The sequence below is a fragment of the Pseudopipra pipra genome, chromosome 11, assembly GCF_036250125.1.
Source record: "Pseudopipra pipra isolate bDixPip1 chromosome 11, bDixPip1.hap1, whole genome shotgun sequence".
Classification (NCBI taxonomy): domain Eukaryota; kingdom Metazoa; phylum Chordata; class Aves; order Passeriformes; family Pipridae; genus Pseudopipra; species Pseudopipra pipra.
The window spans coordinates 19,677,712-19,695,073 of NC_087559.1; the positions used below are offsets into that span (position 1 = coordinate 19,677,712).

Genomic DNA, 17,362 nt, shown 5'->3' on the forward strand with positions numbered 1-17,362 from the left:
GAGTGGCACTGCCTGAACAGCACTTTTCCTGCAACAGTGGCTGCCCAAGAGTCCTCAGTGGCTGCCCCAGGGCCTGGCATTTGACCCTGCGCTTGCTGCAGCAGCAGCCGCCCCGGCTCTGTGCTTACCGAGGGCTCGGGACCCGCCTCGGAACCTCGGTTACCAAGGGGCTGCCTCACAGTGGGGGGGGTGGGCTGGGGCCATCCCTGCCCGTATTTCAGGTGCATGATGCTGATGTCACAGTGGCCACTGTGACCCGTGAGGCCAAGGGCACAAAAACGGGACTCTGGGCTCAGGCCCAGTGTCAGTGTTACCTGATCACGAGAGGAGAAGGAAGAGGAGGGACAGCCCCCCTTTTGCAAACGCCTCTCGCTTCTTTTGCACAGAGAGTGTAGGAGCACCTGGAGGAGACCTCGGTGTTCCTCAACCAGACGATAGAAAGAGACGGCAGAGAGAGACCGGGCTCACACAGGGCTGACCAGCGAGTCAGGGGGCTCTACGCCTCAGGGCTCTGGCCCTGTGTTGCAGACTCGTCTCACTTCTGCCTCAGAACCAGTGGAGGAGCACCTGGAGGAGACCTCGGTGTTCCTCAACCAGACGACAGGAAGAGACAGCAGAGAGAGACCAGGCTCACACAGGGCTGACCAGCGAGTCAGGGGGCTCTACGCCTCAGGGCTCTGGCCCTGTGTTGCAAACTCGTCTCACTTCTGTCTCAGAACCAGTGGAGGAGCACCTGAAGGAGACCTCGGTGTTCCAAGGATAGAGACCCACCACTGACAGTCACCATGTCAGACAGGGAGGAGGAGGCCCCTGAAGGGAGAGAGCCAGGTGAGAGCAAAGTGCCCCTCCCTCAGCCTGGCAGAGGGGCTGTCAGGGCGGGCAGTACAGGTGCCATGCCCGGGGCCATTGTCTCTCTCCCCTCCAGAATGCCTGCTGTGTCAGAGATCAGATGCTGACCCGGACATATGTGGAGATAAAATCCAGAAACATGGGATCTGTGCCCACGTGTTCTGCCTGGTGAGTTGCTCCGTGGGCTCCCTCCACTTTTTGACAGGCAGTCCCTGCCACTCTCTGCTCATCAGTGCATGTCCTTTTCCTGCAGTATTTTGCCAGCATCCTTGATCAGCAAGAGAATGAACGAGTAGGACTTCAGGGCTTTCTCCCAAGGGATATCCTACATGCAGTCAACCGAGCGGCACAGACGGTGAGAGCCTGACAAGAGCAGGGAAATCTGTGCCAGGCGGGGTTTGCTGGAGCTTAGCCCAGACCCCAAGCAAGAAAGCCCAGCCCTTCCAACCAGCTCTGGGACAAGGAGGAGGCCCTGAGGCTGCTGCTGATGGGGCTGCTCTGCTCTTTCCAGAGCTGCTGCATCTGTGGCCAGAGTGGAGCCACCATCTCCTGCTGTGAAACAGACTGTGACCTGAGCTTTCACCTGCCCTGTGCCAAGCAGGGAGGCTGTGTCACCCAGTTCATTACACCGTACAGGTACCTCCTGTCCCCTCCTTGCCACCACCAGGGAAGGGCCCAGCACTTCTTAGCTCACCCACCCCTTTTCCCCCCAGCTCCTACTGCCCCGCACACAGCCCACAGCAGGCAGTGGAGGCGACTCCAGAGCCGGGCACCGAATGCCTCATCTGCATGGAGCCTGTGGAGGACAGAAAGACCTTTAACACCATGGTGTGCCCAGCCTGTAAAACCACCTGGTTCCACAGGGACTGCATTCAAGTAGGAGTGGTTCCCTAACCCGAGGGACACAGCAGGGGCTCAGCAGCACCAGGGCCTCACTCTCACTACTTGTGTTTGTCCTGCAGGGACAGGCTCTGCGCTCTGGATTTTACTCCTTCCAGTGCCCCATCTGCAGAAACAGGCCGGCATTTCTCGGGGAGATGTTCACCATGGGGATCCGAATCCCCTTCAGGTTGGTGTCCTTCTGCCTGGCTCACAACACAGGGGGTGCAAGTGCTGTGCCGTGCCAGGGCCTGCCCCAGCAGTCCTGGCCCTGCCCTGTTCCATGAGTCCCAGGTTCAGCTTCCCGCAGGAGCTGGAAATGGCACAGGGGGAAGAGGAGGGACACCCTGCACCTGCCCGATGCCGGGGCAGAGGGAGCTCATCAGTTTTCCTTTTCCATCAGACCACCAACATGGGAGGAGAATGATGCGTTCGCCGAGCTGTTAGACAGACACAGGCGCTGTGATGCCAGTGAGTGCTTTTATCCAAGAGGCAGGCAGGAGGCAGAGGAACAGGGGTAAGTTGCTGCAGCTGCATCCTGGGGCTCTGCAGGGCTTGAAGCAGAAGGACCCAAGAGAAGAGCTCAGCCAGATAATCCCATGCTTTGGACACTTTGTCCTCACCTCCATGAACCTGATTGCTTTTCCAGGCCCTGGGAACTGCTCCTGTGCTCCTCCTGTGCTGCCGAGGGCACTCACAGATACTGCTCTAGTGTGCGGAACACCATAACCGGCTGGGAATGTGACAACTGTGCTCGCCAGAGCAGCCGCAGACGCCGTGGCACGACAGTCTGCATGGACAACTGTGATTGTGACAGCTGTGCTGAGAACTTCACATGTAAGAAGCAAAGCACCTGAATGGCCCTGGGTCAGGTGCCCCTGGGCCTGGCAATGCGTGCCCAGGGTGGTCTTGGCAGAGCCTGTCAGCTCCAGGAGGGCTGGGGGCGCTGCTCTGGCTTATTCTGCCTTGGGCCTGGGGCGGTCTTGACCTTCCTTGCTTCCCCTTACAGCCTCCAGTGAATTCTCAATCCTTGCTAGACTCATGGAGGAGTCTCCTGCTGTGTCAACAGAAGACGAGACCATCAACCCCAGCACCAGCCAACAGGCAGCATCAGAGCAGTCTCTGGAATCTCCCTCAGAGGAGACGAGCAGCCCCAGCCTCTATAGTCGGGTAACATCAAGGCCATTCCACAGCAACATCCCAGAAACTGAGGACAGCAGCTGCTCTCGCAGTCGGAGGCCTGACCGCCGGCAAAACCGCACCCGCCGGCAAAGTCGGCCCCAAAATCCACATCGGTCCAGAAGTCCCCTGGACAGGAGCCATGTGCCGGAACCAACTGCTGCGAGGTGCAGGCCCAGGGAGAGACAATCAGGGCCATCCTGCAGGCGAAGACGCTCCCGCCGGCAAAGTCGTCCCCAAAATCCACACCTTCGGTACCCGAGTCCCTATGACAGGAGATGTTCACCACACCTCCGGTCCCCGAGTCCCCATGACAGGATTTGTTTGCCACCACCACCGAGTCCTCGGAGGCGCAGCCGCAGCGAGGAGGCTTCAGAGACATCCAGCAACCGAAACCGCTCCCGCCAGCAACGTCGGCCCCAAAATCCACACCTTCGGTCCAGAAGTCGACGTCACAGGAGCCATGTGAGAACACCAAGGGATGGGAGCTGCACCTCCACCCAGGAAGCATCAGAGACATCCCGCAGCCGAAACCGCTCCCGCCAGCAACGTCGGCTGCAAAATCCACGCCTTCGGTCCAGAAGTCGCCGTGACAGGAGCCATGTCCCAACACCAAGTACTGGGAGGCGCAGGCCCAGCCAGGAAGAATCGGGGACATCCCGCAGGCGAAATAGCTCCCGCCGCCAAAGTCGGACCTCAAATACATCTGGCCGGTCCAGAAGTCCCCTTGACAGGAACCGCACGCCAGCACCGAGTGCTGGCAGGCGAAACTCAAGGGAGACACCTGCCAGGACTTCCCAAAGACAACAGCACTCCCGCCAGCAGCGTCGGACCTCAGATTCATCCAGCAGATCCAGAAGTCGCCGTGATGGGAGGCGTGATAGAGCACCCAGTGCTGGGAGCCCCGCTCACCGCTCAGACGGTGAGACAGGGACTCCCCACTGATGGGTTACATGTCAGAGAGGAAGGAGGAGGCCCCCGAAGGGAGAGAGCCAGGTGAGAGCAAAGTGCCCCTCCTGCAGCCTGGCAGAGGGGCTGTCAGGGCGGGCAGTACAGGTGCCATGCCCGGGCCATTGTCTCTCTCCCCTCCAGCATGCCTGCTGTGTCGGAGATCAGAGGCTGACCCGGACATCTGCGGGGAAAATCTCCAGATAAATGGGCTCTGTGCCCACGAGTTCTGCCTGGTGAGTTGCTTCATGAGCTCCCTCCATGTTTTGACAGGCAGTCCCTGCCACTCTCTCCTCATCAGTACGTGTCCTTTTTTTCTACAGTTTTTTGCCAGCCACCTTCCTCTGCACAATGATGATCCAGTAGGATTCCAGGGCTTTCTCCCAAGGGATATCCTAGATGTAGTCTCTCGGGAAGAACAGAAGGTGAGAGCCTGAGAAGAGCAGGGAGATTTATGCCAGGCAAGGTTTGCTGGAACTTAGCCCAGACCCCAAGCAAGAAAGCCCAGCCCTTCCAACCAGCTCTGGGACAAGGAGGAGGCCCTGAGGCTGCTGCTGATGGGGCTGCTCTGCTCTTTCCAGAGCTGCTGCATCTGTGGCCAGAGTGGGGCCACCATCGCCTGCTGGGATGGCACAGGGGGAAGAGCAGGGACACCCTGCACCTGCCCGATGCCAGGACAGAGGGAGCTCATCACTTTTCCTTTTCCCATCAGACCACCATCATGGAGAACCATACTGCATTCAATGAGCTGGGAGACAGACACAGGCACTGCGATGCCAGCGAGTGCCTTTTTCCAGGAGGCAGGCAGGAGGCAGAGGAGGAGGGGTAAGTTGCCAAAGCTGCACCCCAGGGCTCTGCAGGGCTTGAAGCACAAGGACCCAGGAGAAGAGCTCAGCCAGATAATCCCATGCTTTGGACACTTTTTCCTCACCTCCATGAACCCGTTTGCTTCCCCAGGCCCTGGGAACTGCTCCTGTGCTCCTCCTGTGCTGCCGAGGGTACCCCCAGGCACTGCTCTGGCCTGAGGGACATCATAACCAGCTGGGAATGTGATGGCTGTGCAGTCCTTGGCACAGGTAAAAGGCAAAGCAGCCTGCTGACCCTGGGCCTGGTGCCCCTGGGCCTGGCAACGGGTGTCCAGGGTTGGCTTGGCAGAGCCTGTCTGCTCCAGGAGGACTGGAGACACTGCTCTGGCCTATCTTATCCAGAGCCTGGAGCAGCCTTGACCCTCCTGCTTCCCCTTACAGCGTCCAGTTAAGACCCAGAGCTTGTTGATCTCATGAAGGACTCTTCTGACAACACCAAGGAATACGAGACCATCACCCCCAGTACAAGCCAACTCCATACAAACTGACAGGCAACATCGGAGGAGACTCTGAAATCCCTCTCACAAAAGACAAGCAGCTCCAGCCCTGACAGTCAGGTAACATCGGGGTCATCCCACAGCTGCTTCCCAGCAACTGAGGACAGCAGCTGCTCCAGCAGTCGGAGTCCTGACTGCAGGTGAAACCGCTCCCACCAGCAGTGTCAGACCCCAAATTCATCCAGCAGATCCTGAAGTCACCGTGACAGGAGCCGTGTTAGAGCACCCAGTGCTGGGAGCTCCACTCACCAGTGGGACGGTGAGACAGGGACCCACCGCTGACACGTCCCACGTCAGACAGGGAGGAGGAGCACCCGAAGGGAGGGAGCCAGGTGAGAGCAAAGTGCCCCTCCCGCAGCCTGGCAGAGGGGCTGTCAGGGCCAGGAGCAGTGGCATGGAGAGGCAGGAGCTGTCCAGACATCCCGGGGCTGGGACCCTCCTTTCCTCAGCAAGCAGGGCCCAGCTGGGGCAGGGGACACCTGCTGGGACACCCGTGCCCACAATGTCCCGTCCTCCCCAAGGCCTCCAGCCCTGCCCTTCAGCCAGCCAGGCAGGGACAGAGCAGCCCTTGGGGTCAATCCCGCAGGGAAGCTGCCCCAGCCCTGCAGAGGTGCCATGGTCTCTCTCCCCTCCAGCATGCCAGCTGTGTGGACAATCAGAGGCTGACCCGGACGTGTGGAGAAAAAATCCAGATGAATGGGCTCTCTTTCCACGAGTTCTGCCGGGTGAGTTGCTTCATGTTTTGACAGGCAGTCCCTGCCACTCTCTCCTCATCAGTACGTGTCGTTTTTTCTACAGGTTTTTGCCAGCCACCTTCATCTGCACAATGATGATCAAGTAGGATTCCAGGGCTTTCTCCCAAGGGATATTCTAGATGTAGTCTCCCGGGAAGCACAGAAGGTGAGAGCCTGAGAAGGGGAGGGAGATTTGTGCCAGGCGAGGTTTGCTGGAGCTTAGCCCAGACCCCAAGCAAGAAAACCCAGCCCTTCCAACCAGCTCTGGGACAAGGAGGAGGCCCTGAGGCTGCTGCTGATGGGGCTGCTCTGCTCTTTCCAGAGCTGCTGCATCTGTGGCCAGAGCGGGGCCACCATCGCCTGCTGGGAAACAGTCTGTGACCTGAGCTTCCACCTGCCCTGTGCCAAGCAGGGAGGCTGTGTCACCCAGTTCATTCCACCGTACAGGTACCTCCTGTCCCCTCCTTGCCACCACCAGGGAAGGGCCCAGCACTTCTCAGCTCACCCACCCCTTTTCCCCCCAGCTCCTACTGCCCCGCACACAGCCCAGAGCAGGCAGTGGAGGCGACTCCAGAGCCGGGCACAAACAGAGACATCCTGCAAGCGAAACCATTTCTGGCAGCAATATCAAAGCCCCATTACACAGAGCCAGTCCAGAAGTCATCGTGACAGGAGCCACGTGAGATCACCAAGGGCTGGGAGGTGCAACAGCGGCCAGGAAGAATCGAGGACATCCCAAAGGCAAAACCAGCAACGTCAGACTCCAAACTAATGCAGCCAATCTAGAAGTTGCCGTGACAGGAGCCGTGTGGCCGCCCCAAGTGCTGGGAGATGCACCCCCATCCAGGAAGCATGAAGAACATCACAGACGTGAAACCGGTTCTGTCAGCAACTTATCAAATCCCTTCAATAAATGTATAGGACTGCTTTTTAAAATATTTTTGTGTATTTGCAAAATTATGCAAATGGTACTTTCGATGTCGCAGCGTTTAGTAGATTGTTTCATCCTAATGTTTCACCTGACACATTGGAGGCTATTGCAAAGCCCAAGGCTCAGTAGTATCTTTGTGCAGGTTTCCCTTTCCTCCCCCTTGGCTTTTGGCACAGCTTTCCTTTCCTTCCTATTCTATGGTTTCCCCTTGGTGTTGCAAGGGAGAGGTTTGGAATGTTTTGCAATCCAGCGGTGCCACGGCCTTGATGCACTGAAGGCAGGGAAGCAGTGGCGGGGTGTTGGCAGCCCCGTCCTGTCCCTGCTGCCGGCGGCCCGGGGGCAGGAGCGCCCCGGCGGTGCCATGGCGGGTTCCCCTCAGGTGTGGGCAGCCGCAGCCCGGCTGTGCGGGGCGGCCCCGGCGGTGCCATGGCGGGTTCCCCTCAGGTGTGGGCAGCCGCAGCCCGGCTGTGCGGGGCGGTCCCGGCGGTGCCATGGCGGGTTCCCCTCAGGGCGGCCCCGCTGCCCGCGCACGGCGGTGTTGCCGGGGCAGCCCCGTCCCCCAGGCACATCTGTGCGCTGTGACCCAGCGGCGACCGCTTCCCGCTCTAAGAGCCCGCAGGAATGGCTGCCTGGCTCCAAAGTGCCCGCCGGGAGCGCGCTGGGATCGCAGGGGGAGCTCTGCCCGGGGCAGCCCCCGCACTCAGTCGCCCCGAGCCGTCCCGCCCTCCCCGCACACGGCGGCGCTTTGGGAACGGCCGCGGTCGGCGCTGGAGTGGCGGCGCTCGGGCACGAGGGAGCGCCGCGAGCCCGGGAAAAGCGTCGGGAACATTCTGGCACCGAGGGGAGCGCGGGCGCGGAACTCGGGCACCCAAATGATCGCGGGTCCCAGCGGGGGAGGGTCCCGCCCAACGGAGCGCAGGAGAGGACGGCGAGCGGCGAGTGCCGCGGGTTGGGCTTCGCTGCCCTGGAGGCAAAAACTGCACCGTGCGCCATCCAGAGGTTATCCATCGACCTTTCCCCAAACCTGCCGAGTGGGACAGGACATCAGAGCTGCGCCTTGCCCAGAGCCCAGGAAAGAAACCCCATCCCTTCCAACCAGCTCCAGGAAAAACATCCGGCTCCCAGCAGCTCCACAGAGGCTCCAGCACAGGAGCCTTGTCCCCCAGGCACATCTGTGGGCCGAGCCCTACCCAGAGCCCTGGGGCTGCCTGTGGAAGCCCCGAGGCTGCGGGATTTGCACGGGGTGGCCTTTAAAGGGCTCTCCCAACCCCAAGCCTTCTACCCTTCTACGGCTCTAATCTGCGCTGCAGTGTGGTGCTTACACAAGGGGCAGCTATGCCCTGTGCTGGATTAAAATCTGCCTGCCAGCCTGAATTCAGGCAGCGAGACAAAGACCCAGCTACCGGATTTTTTTGCTATTTTCTAGGTGCCTCTGTGCCCAAAGCTTCAGTCCGCCCAGGACTCGCTGGACGGCAGCAGAGCCTTGTGGTGCCTCAGCCACTCCTCCCAGTCCATATCATCAGCAAACGTGCTGAGGGTGCTCTCCGTCCCTTCTGCCAGGTCACTGGGCAACCGGTCAAAGGAGGCTGGCCCCAGCACTGAGCGCCGCGCTCACAACCCTCTGAGCTCTGCCATTCAGCCAGGTCTCAACCCCCTCAGTGTCCACTCATCTAAGCCACACTTGCTGAGCTGCCTGGGAGGGTGTTCTGGGAGGCAGGGTGAAAAGCCTTGCTGAAGTCATGGCAGACAACAGGCACTGCTCTCCCCTCATGTACCCAGCCAGTCACTCCAGCAGAGAAGGCTAGGAGACTGGTCAAGCATGATTTCCCCTTCCTTTTATTCCACAGGCTTAGAGATGACATGCAGCATGAGCTGTTCTGTCCCCTTTCTGGGGATGGAGGTGACACTGATGGGCCCATCATTTCCTGGGTCCATCTTGCTGCCCTTTTTGAAGACTGGAGTGATGTCGGCTGCCACAGTCCGTGGGGGGAAGGGAAATGGGACCGGGCACTGCAATAAGGGTTCTCGGCACAGTTGAGGTCTGGTGCAGCAATGCCACTTTATTTAGGGGAAACAAGGGTTTAAAGAAAGTAGGTTTGAGGGGTGGATTCTAACCTGGGGAGGCGCAAGAGATTGACAACTCAGGGAAAAGTGTGATAGGGAGACAGGGGAAAGGTGGGTGGAACTCTCGGGTCTCTGAGGGAATGGGCCAATGGTAGCTCTCCCTGCACTGCGGCAGGCTGTGACCAATCAGCGGCAGAGGAGCGGGAAAACTGGGGAGACAGGGTAACAAACAACTTTTGGAGGGAAAATCTGAGGGAGAAAGGGAGACAACATGGAGGTATGACAGAATTCATAAAATTTAACAATAAACTGGGGTGCATAAGAATTCATAAACACACAACAATAAACTGGGGAAAAACTGTCAGTCCGGTGGGTGAATTATTCAGTAAGCAACAGGTCCATTTAGATCCCATTTATGTTTTTCCAGGCAGCATATCTCTCCCATTCTGTCTTCTCATCCACCACAGTCGGCTTTCCTGCAGTCCTCAGGCACCTCTGCTGGGGAATCAGCGTCCCTGATGTGCTGGCAGTGTTCCCTGGGCCAGGGGCAGGAGCAGAGATCTGCCTTGGCCAGGGCCAGAGCCCTGGAGTGGCACTGCCTGAACAGCACTTTTTGTGCAACAGTGGCTGCCCAAGAGTCCTCAGTGGCTGCCCCAGGGCCTGGCATTTGACCCTGCGCTTGCTGGAGCAGCAGCCGCCCTGGCTCTGTGCTTACCGAGGGCTCGGGACCCGCCTCGGAACCTCGGTTACCAAGGGGCTGCCTCACAGTGGGGGGGGTGGGCTGGGGCCATCCCTGCCCGTATTTCAGGTGCATGATGCTGATGTCACAGTGGCCACTGTGACCCGTGAGGTCAAGGGCACAAAAACGGGACTCTGGGCTCAGGCCCAGTGTCAGTGTTACCTGATCACGAGAGGAGAAGGAAGAGGAGGGACAGCCCCCCTTTTGCAAACGCCTCTCGCTTCTTTTGCACAGAGAGTGTAGGAGCACCTGGAGGAGACCTCGGTGTTCCTCAACCAGACGACAGGAAGAGACGGCAGAGAGAGACCAGGCTCACACAGGGCTGACCAGCGAGTCAGGGGGCTCTACGCCTCAGGGCTCTGGCCCTGTGTTGCAGACTCGTCTCACTTCTGCCTCAGAACCAGTGTAGGAGCACCTGGAGGAGACCTAGGTGTTCCTCAACCAGACGACAGGAAGAGACAGCAGAGAGAGACCAGGCTCACACAGGGCTGACCAGCGAGTCAGGGGGCTCTACGCCTCAGGGCTCTGGCCCTGTGTTGCAAACTCGTCTCACTTCTGCCTCAGAACCAGTGGAGGAGCACCTGAAGGAGACCTCGGTGTTCCAAGGATAGAGACCCACCACTGACAGTCACCATGTCAGACAGGGAGGAGGAGGCCCCTGAAGGGAGAGAGCCAGGTGAGAGCAAAGTGCCCCTCCCTCAGCCTGGCAGAGGGGCTGTCAGGGCGGGCAGTACAGGTGCCATGCCCGGGGCCATTGTCTCTCTCCCCTCCAGAATGCCTGCTGTGTCAGAGATCAGATGCTGACCCGGACATATGTGGAGATAAAATCCAGAAACATGGGATCTGTGCCCACGTGTTCTGCCTGGTGAGTTGCTCCGTGGGCTCCCTCCACTTTTTGACAGGCAGTCCCTGCCACTCTCTGCTCATCAGTGCATGTCCTTTTCCTGCAGTATTTTGCCAGCATCCTTGATCAGCAAGAGAATGAACGAGTAGGACTTCAGGGCTTTCTCCCAAGGGATATCCTACATGCAGTCAACCGAGCGGCACAGACGGTGAGAGCCTGACAAGAGCAGGGAAATCTGTGCCAGGCGGGGTTTGCTGGAGCTTAGCCCAGACCCCAAGCAAGAAAGCCCAGCCCTTCCAACCAGCTCTGGGACAAGGAGGAGGCCCTGAGGCTGCTGCTGATGGGGCTGCTCTGCTCTTTCCAGAGCTGCTGCATCTGTGGCCAGAGTGGAGCCACCATCTCCTGCTGTGAAACAGACTGTGACCTGAGCTTTCACCTGCCCTGTGCCAAGCAGGGAGGCTGTGTCACCCAGTTCATTACACCGTACAGGTACCTCCTGTCCCCTCCTTGCCACCACCAGGGAAGGGCCCAGCACTTCTCAGCTCACCCACCCCTTTTCCCCCCAGCTCCTACTGCCCCGCACACAGCCCACAGCAGGCAGTGGAGGCGACTCCAGAGCCGGGCACCGAATGCCTCATCTGCATGGAGCCTGTGGAGGACAGAAAGACCTTTAACACCATGGTGTGCCCAGCCTGTAAAACCACCTGGTTCCACAGGGACTGCATTCAAGTAGGAGTGGTTCCCTAACCCGAGGGACACAGCAGGGGCTCAGCAGCACCAGGGCCTCACTCTCACTACTTGTGTTTGTCCTGCAGGGACAGGCTCTGCGCTCTGGATTTTACTCCTTCCAGTGCCCCATCTGCAGAAACAGGCCGGCATTTCTCGGGGAGATGTTCACCATGGGGATCCGAATCCCCTTCAGGTTGGTGTCCTTCTGCCTGGCTCACAACACAGGGGGTGCAAGTGCTGTGCCGTGCCAGGGCCTGCCCCAGCAGTCCTGGCCCTGCCCTGTTCCATGAGTCCCAGGTTCAGCTTCCCGCAGGAGCTGGAAATGGCACAGGGGGAAGAGGAGGGACACCCTGCACCTGCCCGATGCCGGGGCAGAGGGAGCTCATCAGTTTTCCTTTTCCATCAGACCACCAACATGGGAGGAGAATGATGCGTTCGCCGAGCTGTTAGACAGACACAGGCGCTGTGATGCCAGTGAGTGCTTTTATCCAAGAGGCAGGCAGGAGGCAGAGGAACAGGGGTAAGTTGCTGCAGCTGCATCCTGGGGCTCTGCAGGGCTTGAAGCAGAAGGACCCAAGAGAAGAGCTCAGCCAGATAATCCCATGCTTTGGACACTTTGTCCTCACCTCCATGAACCTGATTGCTTTTCCAGGCCCTGGGAACTGCTCCTGTGCTCCTCCTGTGCTGCCGAGGGCACTCACAGATACTGCTCTAGTGTGCGGAACACCATAACCGGCTGGGAATGTGACAACTGTGCTCGCCAGAGCAGCCGCAGACGCCGTGGCACGACAGTCTGCATGGACAACTGTGATTGTGACAGCTGTGCTGAGAACTTCACATGTAAGAAGCAAAGCACCTGAATGGCCCTGGGTCAGGTGCCCCTGGGCCTGGCAATGCGTGCCCAGGGTGGTCTTGGCAGAGCCTGTCAGCTCCAGGAGGGCTGGGGGCGCTGCTCTGGCTTATTCTGCCTTGGGCCTGGGGCGGTCTTGACCTTCCTTGCTTCCCCTTACAGCCTCCAGTGAATTCTCAATCCTTGCTAGACTCATGGAGGAGTCTCCTGCTGTGTCAACAGAAGACGAGACCATCAACCCCAGCACCAGCCAACAGGCAGCATCAGAGCAGTCTCTGGAATCTCCCTCAGAGGAGACGAGCAGCCCCAGCCTCTATAGTCGGGTAACATCAAGGCCATTCCACAGCAACATCCCAGAAACTGAGGACAGCAGCTGCTCTCGCAGTCGGAGGCCTGACCGCCGGCAAAACCGCACCCGCCGGCAAAGTCGGCCCCAAAATCCACATCGGTCCAGAAGTCCCCTGGACAGGAGCCATGTGCCGGAACCAACTGCTGCGAGGTGCAGGCCCAGGGAGAGACAATCAGGGCCATCCTGCAGGCGAAGACGCTCCCGCCGGCAAAGTCGTCCCCAAAATCCACACCTTCGGTACCCGAGTCCCTATGACAGGAGATGTTCACCACACCTCCGGTCCCCGAGTCCCCATGACAGGATTTGTTTGCCACCACCACCGAGTCCTCGGAGGCGCAGCCGCAGCGAGGAGGCTTCAGAGACATCCAGCAACCGAAACCGCTCCCGCCAGCAACGTCGGCCCCAAAATCCACACCTTCGGTCCAGAAGTCGACGTCACAGGAGCCATGTGAGAACACCAAGGGATGGGAGCTGCACCTCCACCCAGGAAGCATCAGAGACATCCCGCAGCCGAAACCGCTCCCGCCAGCAACGTCGGCTGCAAAATCCACGCCTTCGGTCCAGAAGTCGCCGTGACAGGAGCCATGTCCCAACACCAAGTACTGGGAGGCGCAGGCCCAGCCAGGAAGAATCGGGGACATCCCGCAGGCGAAATAGCTCCCGCCGCCAAAGTCGGACCTCAAATACATCTGGCCGGTCCAGAAGTCCCCTTGACAGGAACCGCACGCCAGCACCGAGTGCTGGCAGGCGAAACTCAAGGGAGACACCTGCCAGGACTTCCCAAAGACAACAGCACTCCCGCCAGCAGCGTCGGACCTCAGATTCATCCAGCAGATCCAGAAGTCGCCGTGATGGGAGGCGTGATAGAGCACCCAGTGCTGGGAGCCCCGCTCACCGCTCAGACGGTGAGACAGGGACTCCCCACTGATGGGTTACATGTCAGAGAGGAAGGAGGAGGCCCCCGAAGGGAGAGAGCCAGGTGAGAGCAAAGTGCCCCTCCTGCAGCCTGGCAGAGGGGCTGTCAGGGCGGGCAGTACAGGTGCCATGCCCGGGCCATTGTCTCTCTCCCCTCCAGCATGCCTGCTGTGTCGGAGATCAGAGGCTGACCCGGACATCTGCGGGGAAAATCTCCAGATAAATGGGCTCTGTGCCCACGAGTTCTGCCTGGTGAGTTGCTTCATGAGCTCCCTCCATGTTTTGACAGGCAGTCCCTGCCACTCTCTCCTCATCAGTACGTGTCCTTTTTTTCTACAGTTTTTTGCCAGCCACCTTCCTCTGCACAATGATGATCCAGTAGGATTCCAGGGCTTTCTCCCAAGGGATATCCTAGATGTAGTCTCTCGGGAAGAACAGAAGGTGAGAGCCTGAGAAGAGCAGGGAGATTTATGCCAGGCAAGGTTTGCTGGAACTTAGCCCAGACCCCAAGCAAGAAAGCCCAGCCCTTCCAACCAGCTCTGGGACAAGGAGGAGGCCCTGAGGCTGCTGCTGATGGGGCTGCTCTGCTCTTTCCAGAGCTGCTGCATCTGTGGCCAGAGTGGGGCCACCATCGCCTGCTGGGATGGCACAGGGGGAAGAGCAGGGACACCCTGCACCTGCCCGATGCCAGGACAGAGGGAGCTCATCACTTTTCCTTTTCCCATCAGACCACCATCATGGAGAACCATACTGCATTCAATGAGCTGGGAGACAGACACAGGCACTGCGATGCCAGCGAGTGCCTTTTTCCAGGAGGCAGGCAGGAGGCAGAGGAGGAGGGGTAAGTTGCCAAAGCTGCACCCCAGGGCTCTGCAGGGCTTGAAGCACAAGGACCCAGGAGAAGAGCTCAGCCAGATAATCCCATGCTTTGGACACTTTTTCCTCACCTCCATGAACCCGTTTGCTTCCCCAGGCCCTGGGAACTGCTCCTGTGCTCCTCCTGTGCTGCCGAGGGTACCCCCAGGCACTGCTCTGGCCTGAGGGACATCATAACCAGCTGGGAATGTGATGGCTGTGCAGTCCTTGGCACAGGTAAAAGGCAAAGCAGCCTGCTGACCCTGGGCCTGGTGCCCCTGGGCCTGGCAACGGGTGTCCAGGGTTGGCTTGGCAGAGCCTGTCTGCTCCAGGAGGACTGGAGACACTGCTCTGGCCTATCTTATCCAGAGCCTGGAGCAGCCTTGACCCTCCTGCTTCCCCTTACAGCGTCCAGTTAAGACCCAGAGCTTGTTGATCTCATGAAGGACTCTTCTGACAACACCAAGGAATACGAGACCATCACCCCCAGTACAAGCCAACTCCATACAAACTGACAGGCAACATCGGAGGAGACTCTGAAATCCCTCTCACAAAAGACAAGCAGCTCCAGCCCTGACAGTCAGGTAACATCGGGGTCATCCCACAGCTGCTTCCCAGCAACTGAGGACAGCAGCTGCTCCAGCAGTCGGAGTCCTGACTGCAGGTGAAACCGCTCCCACCAGCAGTGTCAGACCCCAAATTCATCCAGCAGATCCTGAAGTCACCGTGACAGGAGCCGTGTTAGAGCACCCAGTGCTGGGAGCTCCACTCACCAGTGGGACGGTGAGACAGGGACCCACCGCTGACACGTCCCACGTCAGACAGGGAGGAGGAGCACCCGAAGGGAGGGAGCCAGGTGAGAGCAAAGTGCCCCTCCCGCAGCCTGGCAGAGGGGCTGTCAGGGCCAGGAGCAGTGGCATGGAGAGGCAGGAGCTGTCCAGACATCCCGGGGCTGGGACCCTCCTTTCCTCAGCAAGCAGGGCCCAGCTGGGGCAGGGGACACCTGCTGGGACACCCGTGCCCACAATGTCCCGTCCTCCCCAAGGCCTCCAGCCCTGCCCTTCAGCCAGCCAGGCAGGGACAGAGCAGCCCTTGGGGTCAATCCCGCAGGGAAGCTGCCCCAGCCCTGCAGAGGTGCCATGGTCTCTCTCCCCTCCAGCATGCCAGCTGTGTGGACAATCAGAGGCTGACCCGGACGTGTGGAGAAAAAATCCAGATGAATGGGCTCTCTTTCCACGAGTTCTGCCGGGTGAGTTGCTTCATGTTTTGACAGGCAGTCCCTGCCACTCTCTCCTCATCAGTACGTGTCGTTTTTTCTACAGGTTTTTGCCAGCCACCTTCATCTGCACAATGATGATCAAGTAGGATTCCAGGGCTTTCTCCCAAGGGATATTCTAGATGTAGTCTCCCGGGAAGCACAGAAGGTGAGAGCCTGAGAAGGGGAGGGAGATTTGTGCCAGGCGAGGTTTGCTGGAGCTTAGCCCAGACCCCAAGCAAGAAAACCCAGCCCTTCCAACCAGCTCTGGGACAAGGAGGAGGCCCTGAGGCTGCTGCTGATGGGGCTGCTCTGCTCTTTCCAGAGCTGCTGCATCTGTGGCCAGAGCGGGGCCACCATCGCCTGCTGGGAAACAGTCTGTGACCTGAGCTTCCACCTGCCCTGTGCCAAGCAGGGAGGCTGTGTCACCCAGTTCATTCCACCGTACAGGTACCTCCTGTCCCCTCCTTGCCACCACCAGGGAAGGGCCCAGCACTTCTCAGCTCACCCACCCCTTTTCCCCCCAGCTCCTACTGCCCCGCACACAGCCCAGAGCAGGCAGTGGAGGCGACTCCAGAGCCGGGCACAAACAGAGACATCCTGCAAGCGAAACCATTTCTGGCAGCAATATCAAAGCCCCATTACACAGAGCCAGTCCAGAAGTCATCGTGACAGGAGCCACGTGAGATCACCAAGGGCTGGGAGGTGCAACAGCGGCCAGGAAGAATCGAGGACATCCCAAAGGCAAAACCAGCAACGTCAGACTCCAAACTAATGCAGCCAATCTAGAAGTTGCCGTGACAGGAGCCGTGTGGCCGCCCCAAGTGCTGGGAGATGCACCCCCATCCAGGAAGCATGAAGAACATCACAGACGTGAAACCGGTTCTGTCAGCAACTTATCAAATCCCTTCAATAAATGTATAGGACTGCTTTTTAAAATATTTTTGTGTATTTGCAAAATTATGCAAATGGTACTTTCGATGTCGCAGCGTTTAGTAGATTGTTTCATCCTAATGTTTCACCTGACACATTGGAGGCTATTGCAAAGCCCAAGGCTCAGTAGTATCTTTGTGCAGGTTTCCCTTTCCTCCCCCTTGGCTTTTGGCACAGCTTTCCTTTCCTTCCTATTCTATGGTTTCCCCTTGGTGTTGCAAGGGAGAGGTTTGGAATGTTTTGCAATCCAGCGGTGCCACGGCCTTGATGCACTGAAGGCAGGGAAGCAGTGGCGGGGTGTTGGCAGCCCCGTCCTGTCCCTGCTGCCGGCGGCCCGGGGGCAGGAGCGCCCCGGCGGTGCCATGGCGGGTTCCCCTCAGGTGTGGGCAGCCGCAGCCCGGCTGTGCGGGGCGGCCCCGGCGGTGCCATGGCGGGTTCCCCTCAGGTGTGGGCAGCCGCAGCCCGGCTGTGCGGGGCGGTCCCGGCGGTGCCATGGCGGGTTCCCCTCAGGGCGGCCCCGCTGCCCGCGCACGGCGGTGTTGCCGGGGCAGCCCCGTCCCCCAGGCACATCTGTGCGCTGTGACCCAGCGGCGACCGCTTCCCGCTCTAAGAGCCCGCAGGAATGGCTGCCTGGCTCCAAAGTGCCCGCCGGGAGCGCGCTGGGATCGCAGGGGGAGCTCTGCCCGGGGCAGCCCCCGCACTCAGTCGCCCCGAGCCGTCCCGCCCTCCCCGCACACGGCGGCGCTTTGGGAACGGCCGCGGTCGGCGCTGGAGTGGCGGCGCTCGGGCACGAGGGAGCGCCGCGAGCCCGGGAAAAGCGTCGGGAACATTCTGGCACCGAGGGGAGCGCGGGCGCGGAACTCGGGCACCCAAATGATCGCGGGTCCCAGCGGGGGAGGGTCCCGCCCAACGGAGCGCAGGAGAGGACGGCGAGCGGCGAGTGCCG

At 59.5% G+C, this 17,362-nt stretch overlaps 4 protein-coding genes across 4 annotated transcripts in view; 3 read left to right on the forward strand and 1 right to left on the reverse strand.

Annotated features, from left to right (window-relative positions):
* LOC135420517 (uncharacterized) overlaps positions 1 to 17,362 on the reverse strand; it is a 490,234-nt gene that overhangs the window by 202,443 nt on the left and 270,429 nt on the right. The gene's annotated exons all lie outside the window — the stretch shown is intronic.
* Positions 1 to 17,362, forward strand: part of LOC135420048 (uncharacterized) — a 56,120-nt gene that overhangs the window by 30,170 nt on the left and 8,588 nt on the right. Inside the window, 4 exon segments of the mRNA XM_064667010.1 lie at positions 4,000 to 4,091; positions 6,017 to 6,118; positions 6,275 to 6,309; positions 14,921 to 15,084. Of these exon segments, the coding sequence (XP_064523080.1) occupies positions 4,000 to 4,091; positions 6,017 to 6,118; positions 6,275 to 6,309; positions 14,921 to 15,084 (393 nt within the window).
* Positions 46 to 6,041, forward strand: LOC135420505 (pineapple eye protein-like). Its single transcript, XM_064668063.1, is given in 11 exon segments — positions 46 to 828; positions 926 to 1,017; positions 1,103 to 1,204; positions 1,361 to 1,485; positions 1,563 to 1,733; positions 1,735 to 1,779; positions 1,781 to 1,918; positions 2,132 to 2,245; positions 2,378 to 2,565; positions 2,738 to 3,903; positions 5,854 to 6,041. Coding segments are annotated over 10 exon segments (2,133 nt in total). The 5' UTR covers positions 46 to 785; the 3' UTR covers positions 3,853 to 3,903; positions 5,854 to 6,041.
* On the forward strand, positions 9,829 to 13,824 carry LOC135420506 (pineapple eye protein-like). The gene is made up of 11 exons (XM_064668064.1): positions 9,829 to 10,362; positions 10,460 to 10,551; positions 10,637 to 10,738; positions 10,895 to 11,019; positions 11,097 to 11,259; positions 11,346 to 11,452; positions 11,666 to 11,779; positions 11,912 to 12,099; positions 12,272 to 13,437; positions 13,534 to 13,625; positions 13,713 to 13,824. The coding sequence occupies exons 1-9, from the start codon at positions 10,320 to 10,322 to the stop codon at positions 13,384 to 13,386; spliced, it is 2,049 nt and encodes a 682-aa protein (XP_064524134.1). The 5' UTR covers positions 9,829 to 10,319; the 3' UTR covers positions 13,387 to 13,437; positions 13,534 to 13,625; positions 13,713 to 13,824.

Coding starts and splice junctions, on each gene's coding strand:
- LOC135420506 (XM_064668064.1), top strand. CDS start 10,320: ATGTCAGACAGGGAGGAGGAGGCCCCTGAAGGGAGAGAGCCAG. Junction 10,363..10,459: donor CCCTGAAGGGAGAGAGCCAG/GTGAGAGCAAAG, acceptor TCTCCCCTCCAG/AATGCCTGCTGTGTCAGAGA. Junction 11,780..11,911: donor CAGGAGGCAGAGGAACAGGG/GTAAGTTGCTGC, acceptor TTGCTTTTCCAG/GCCCTGGGAACTGCTCCTGT.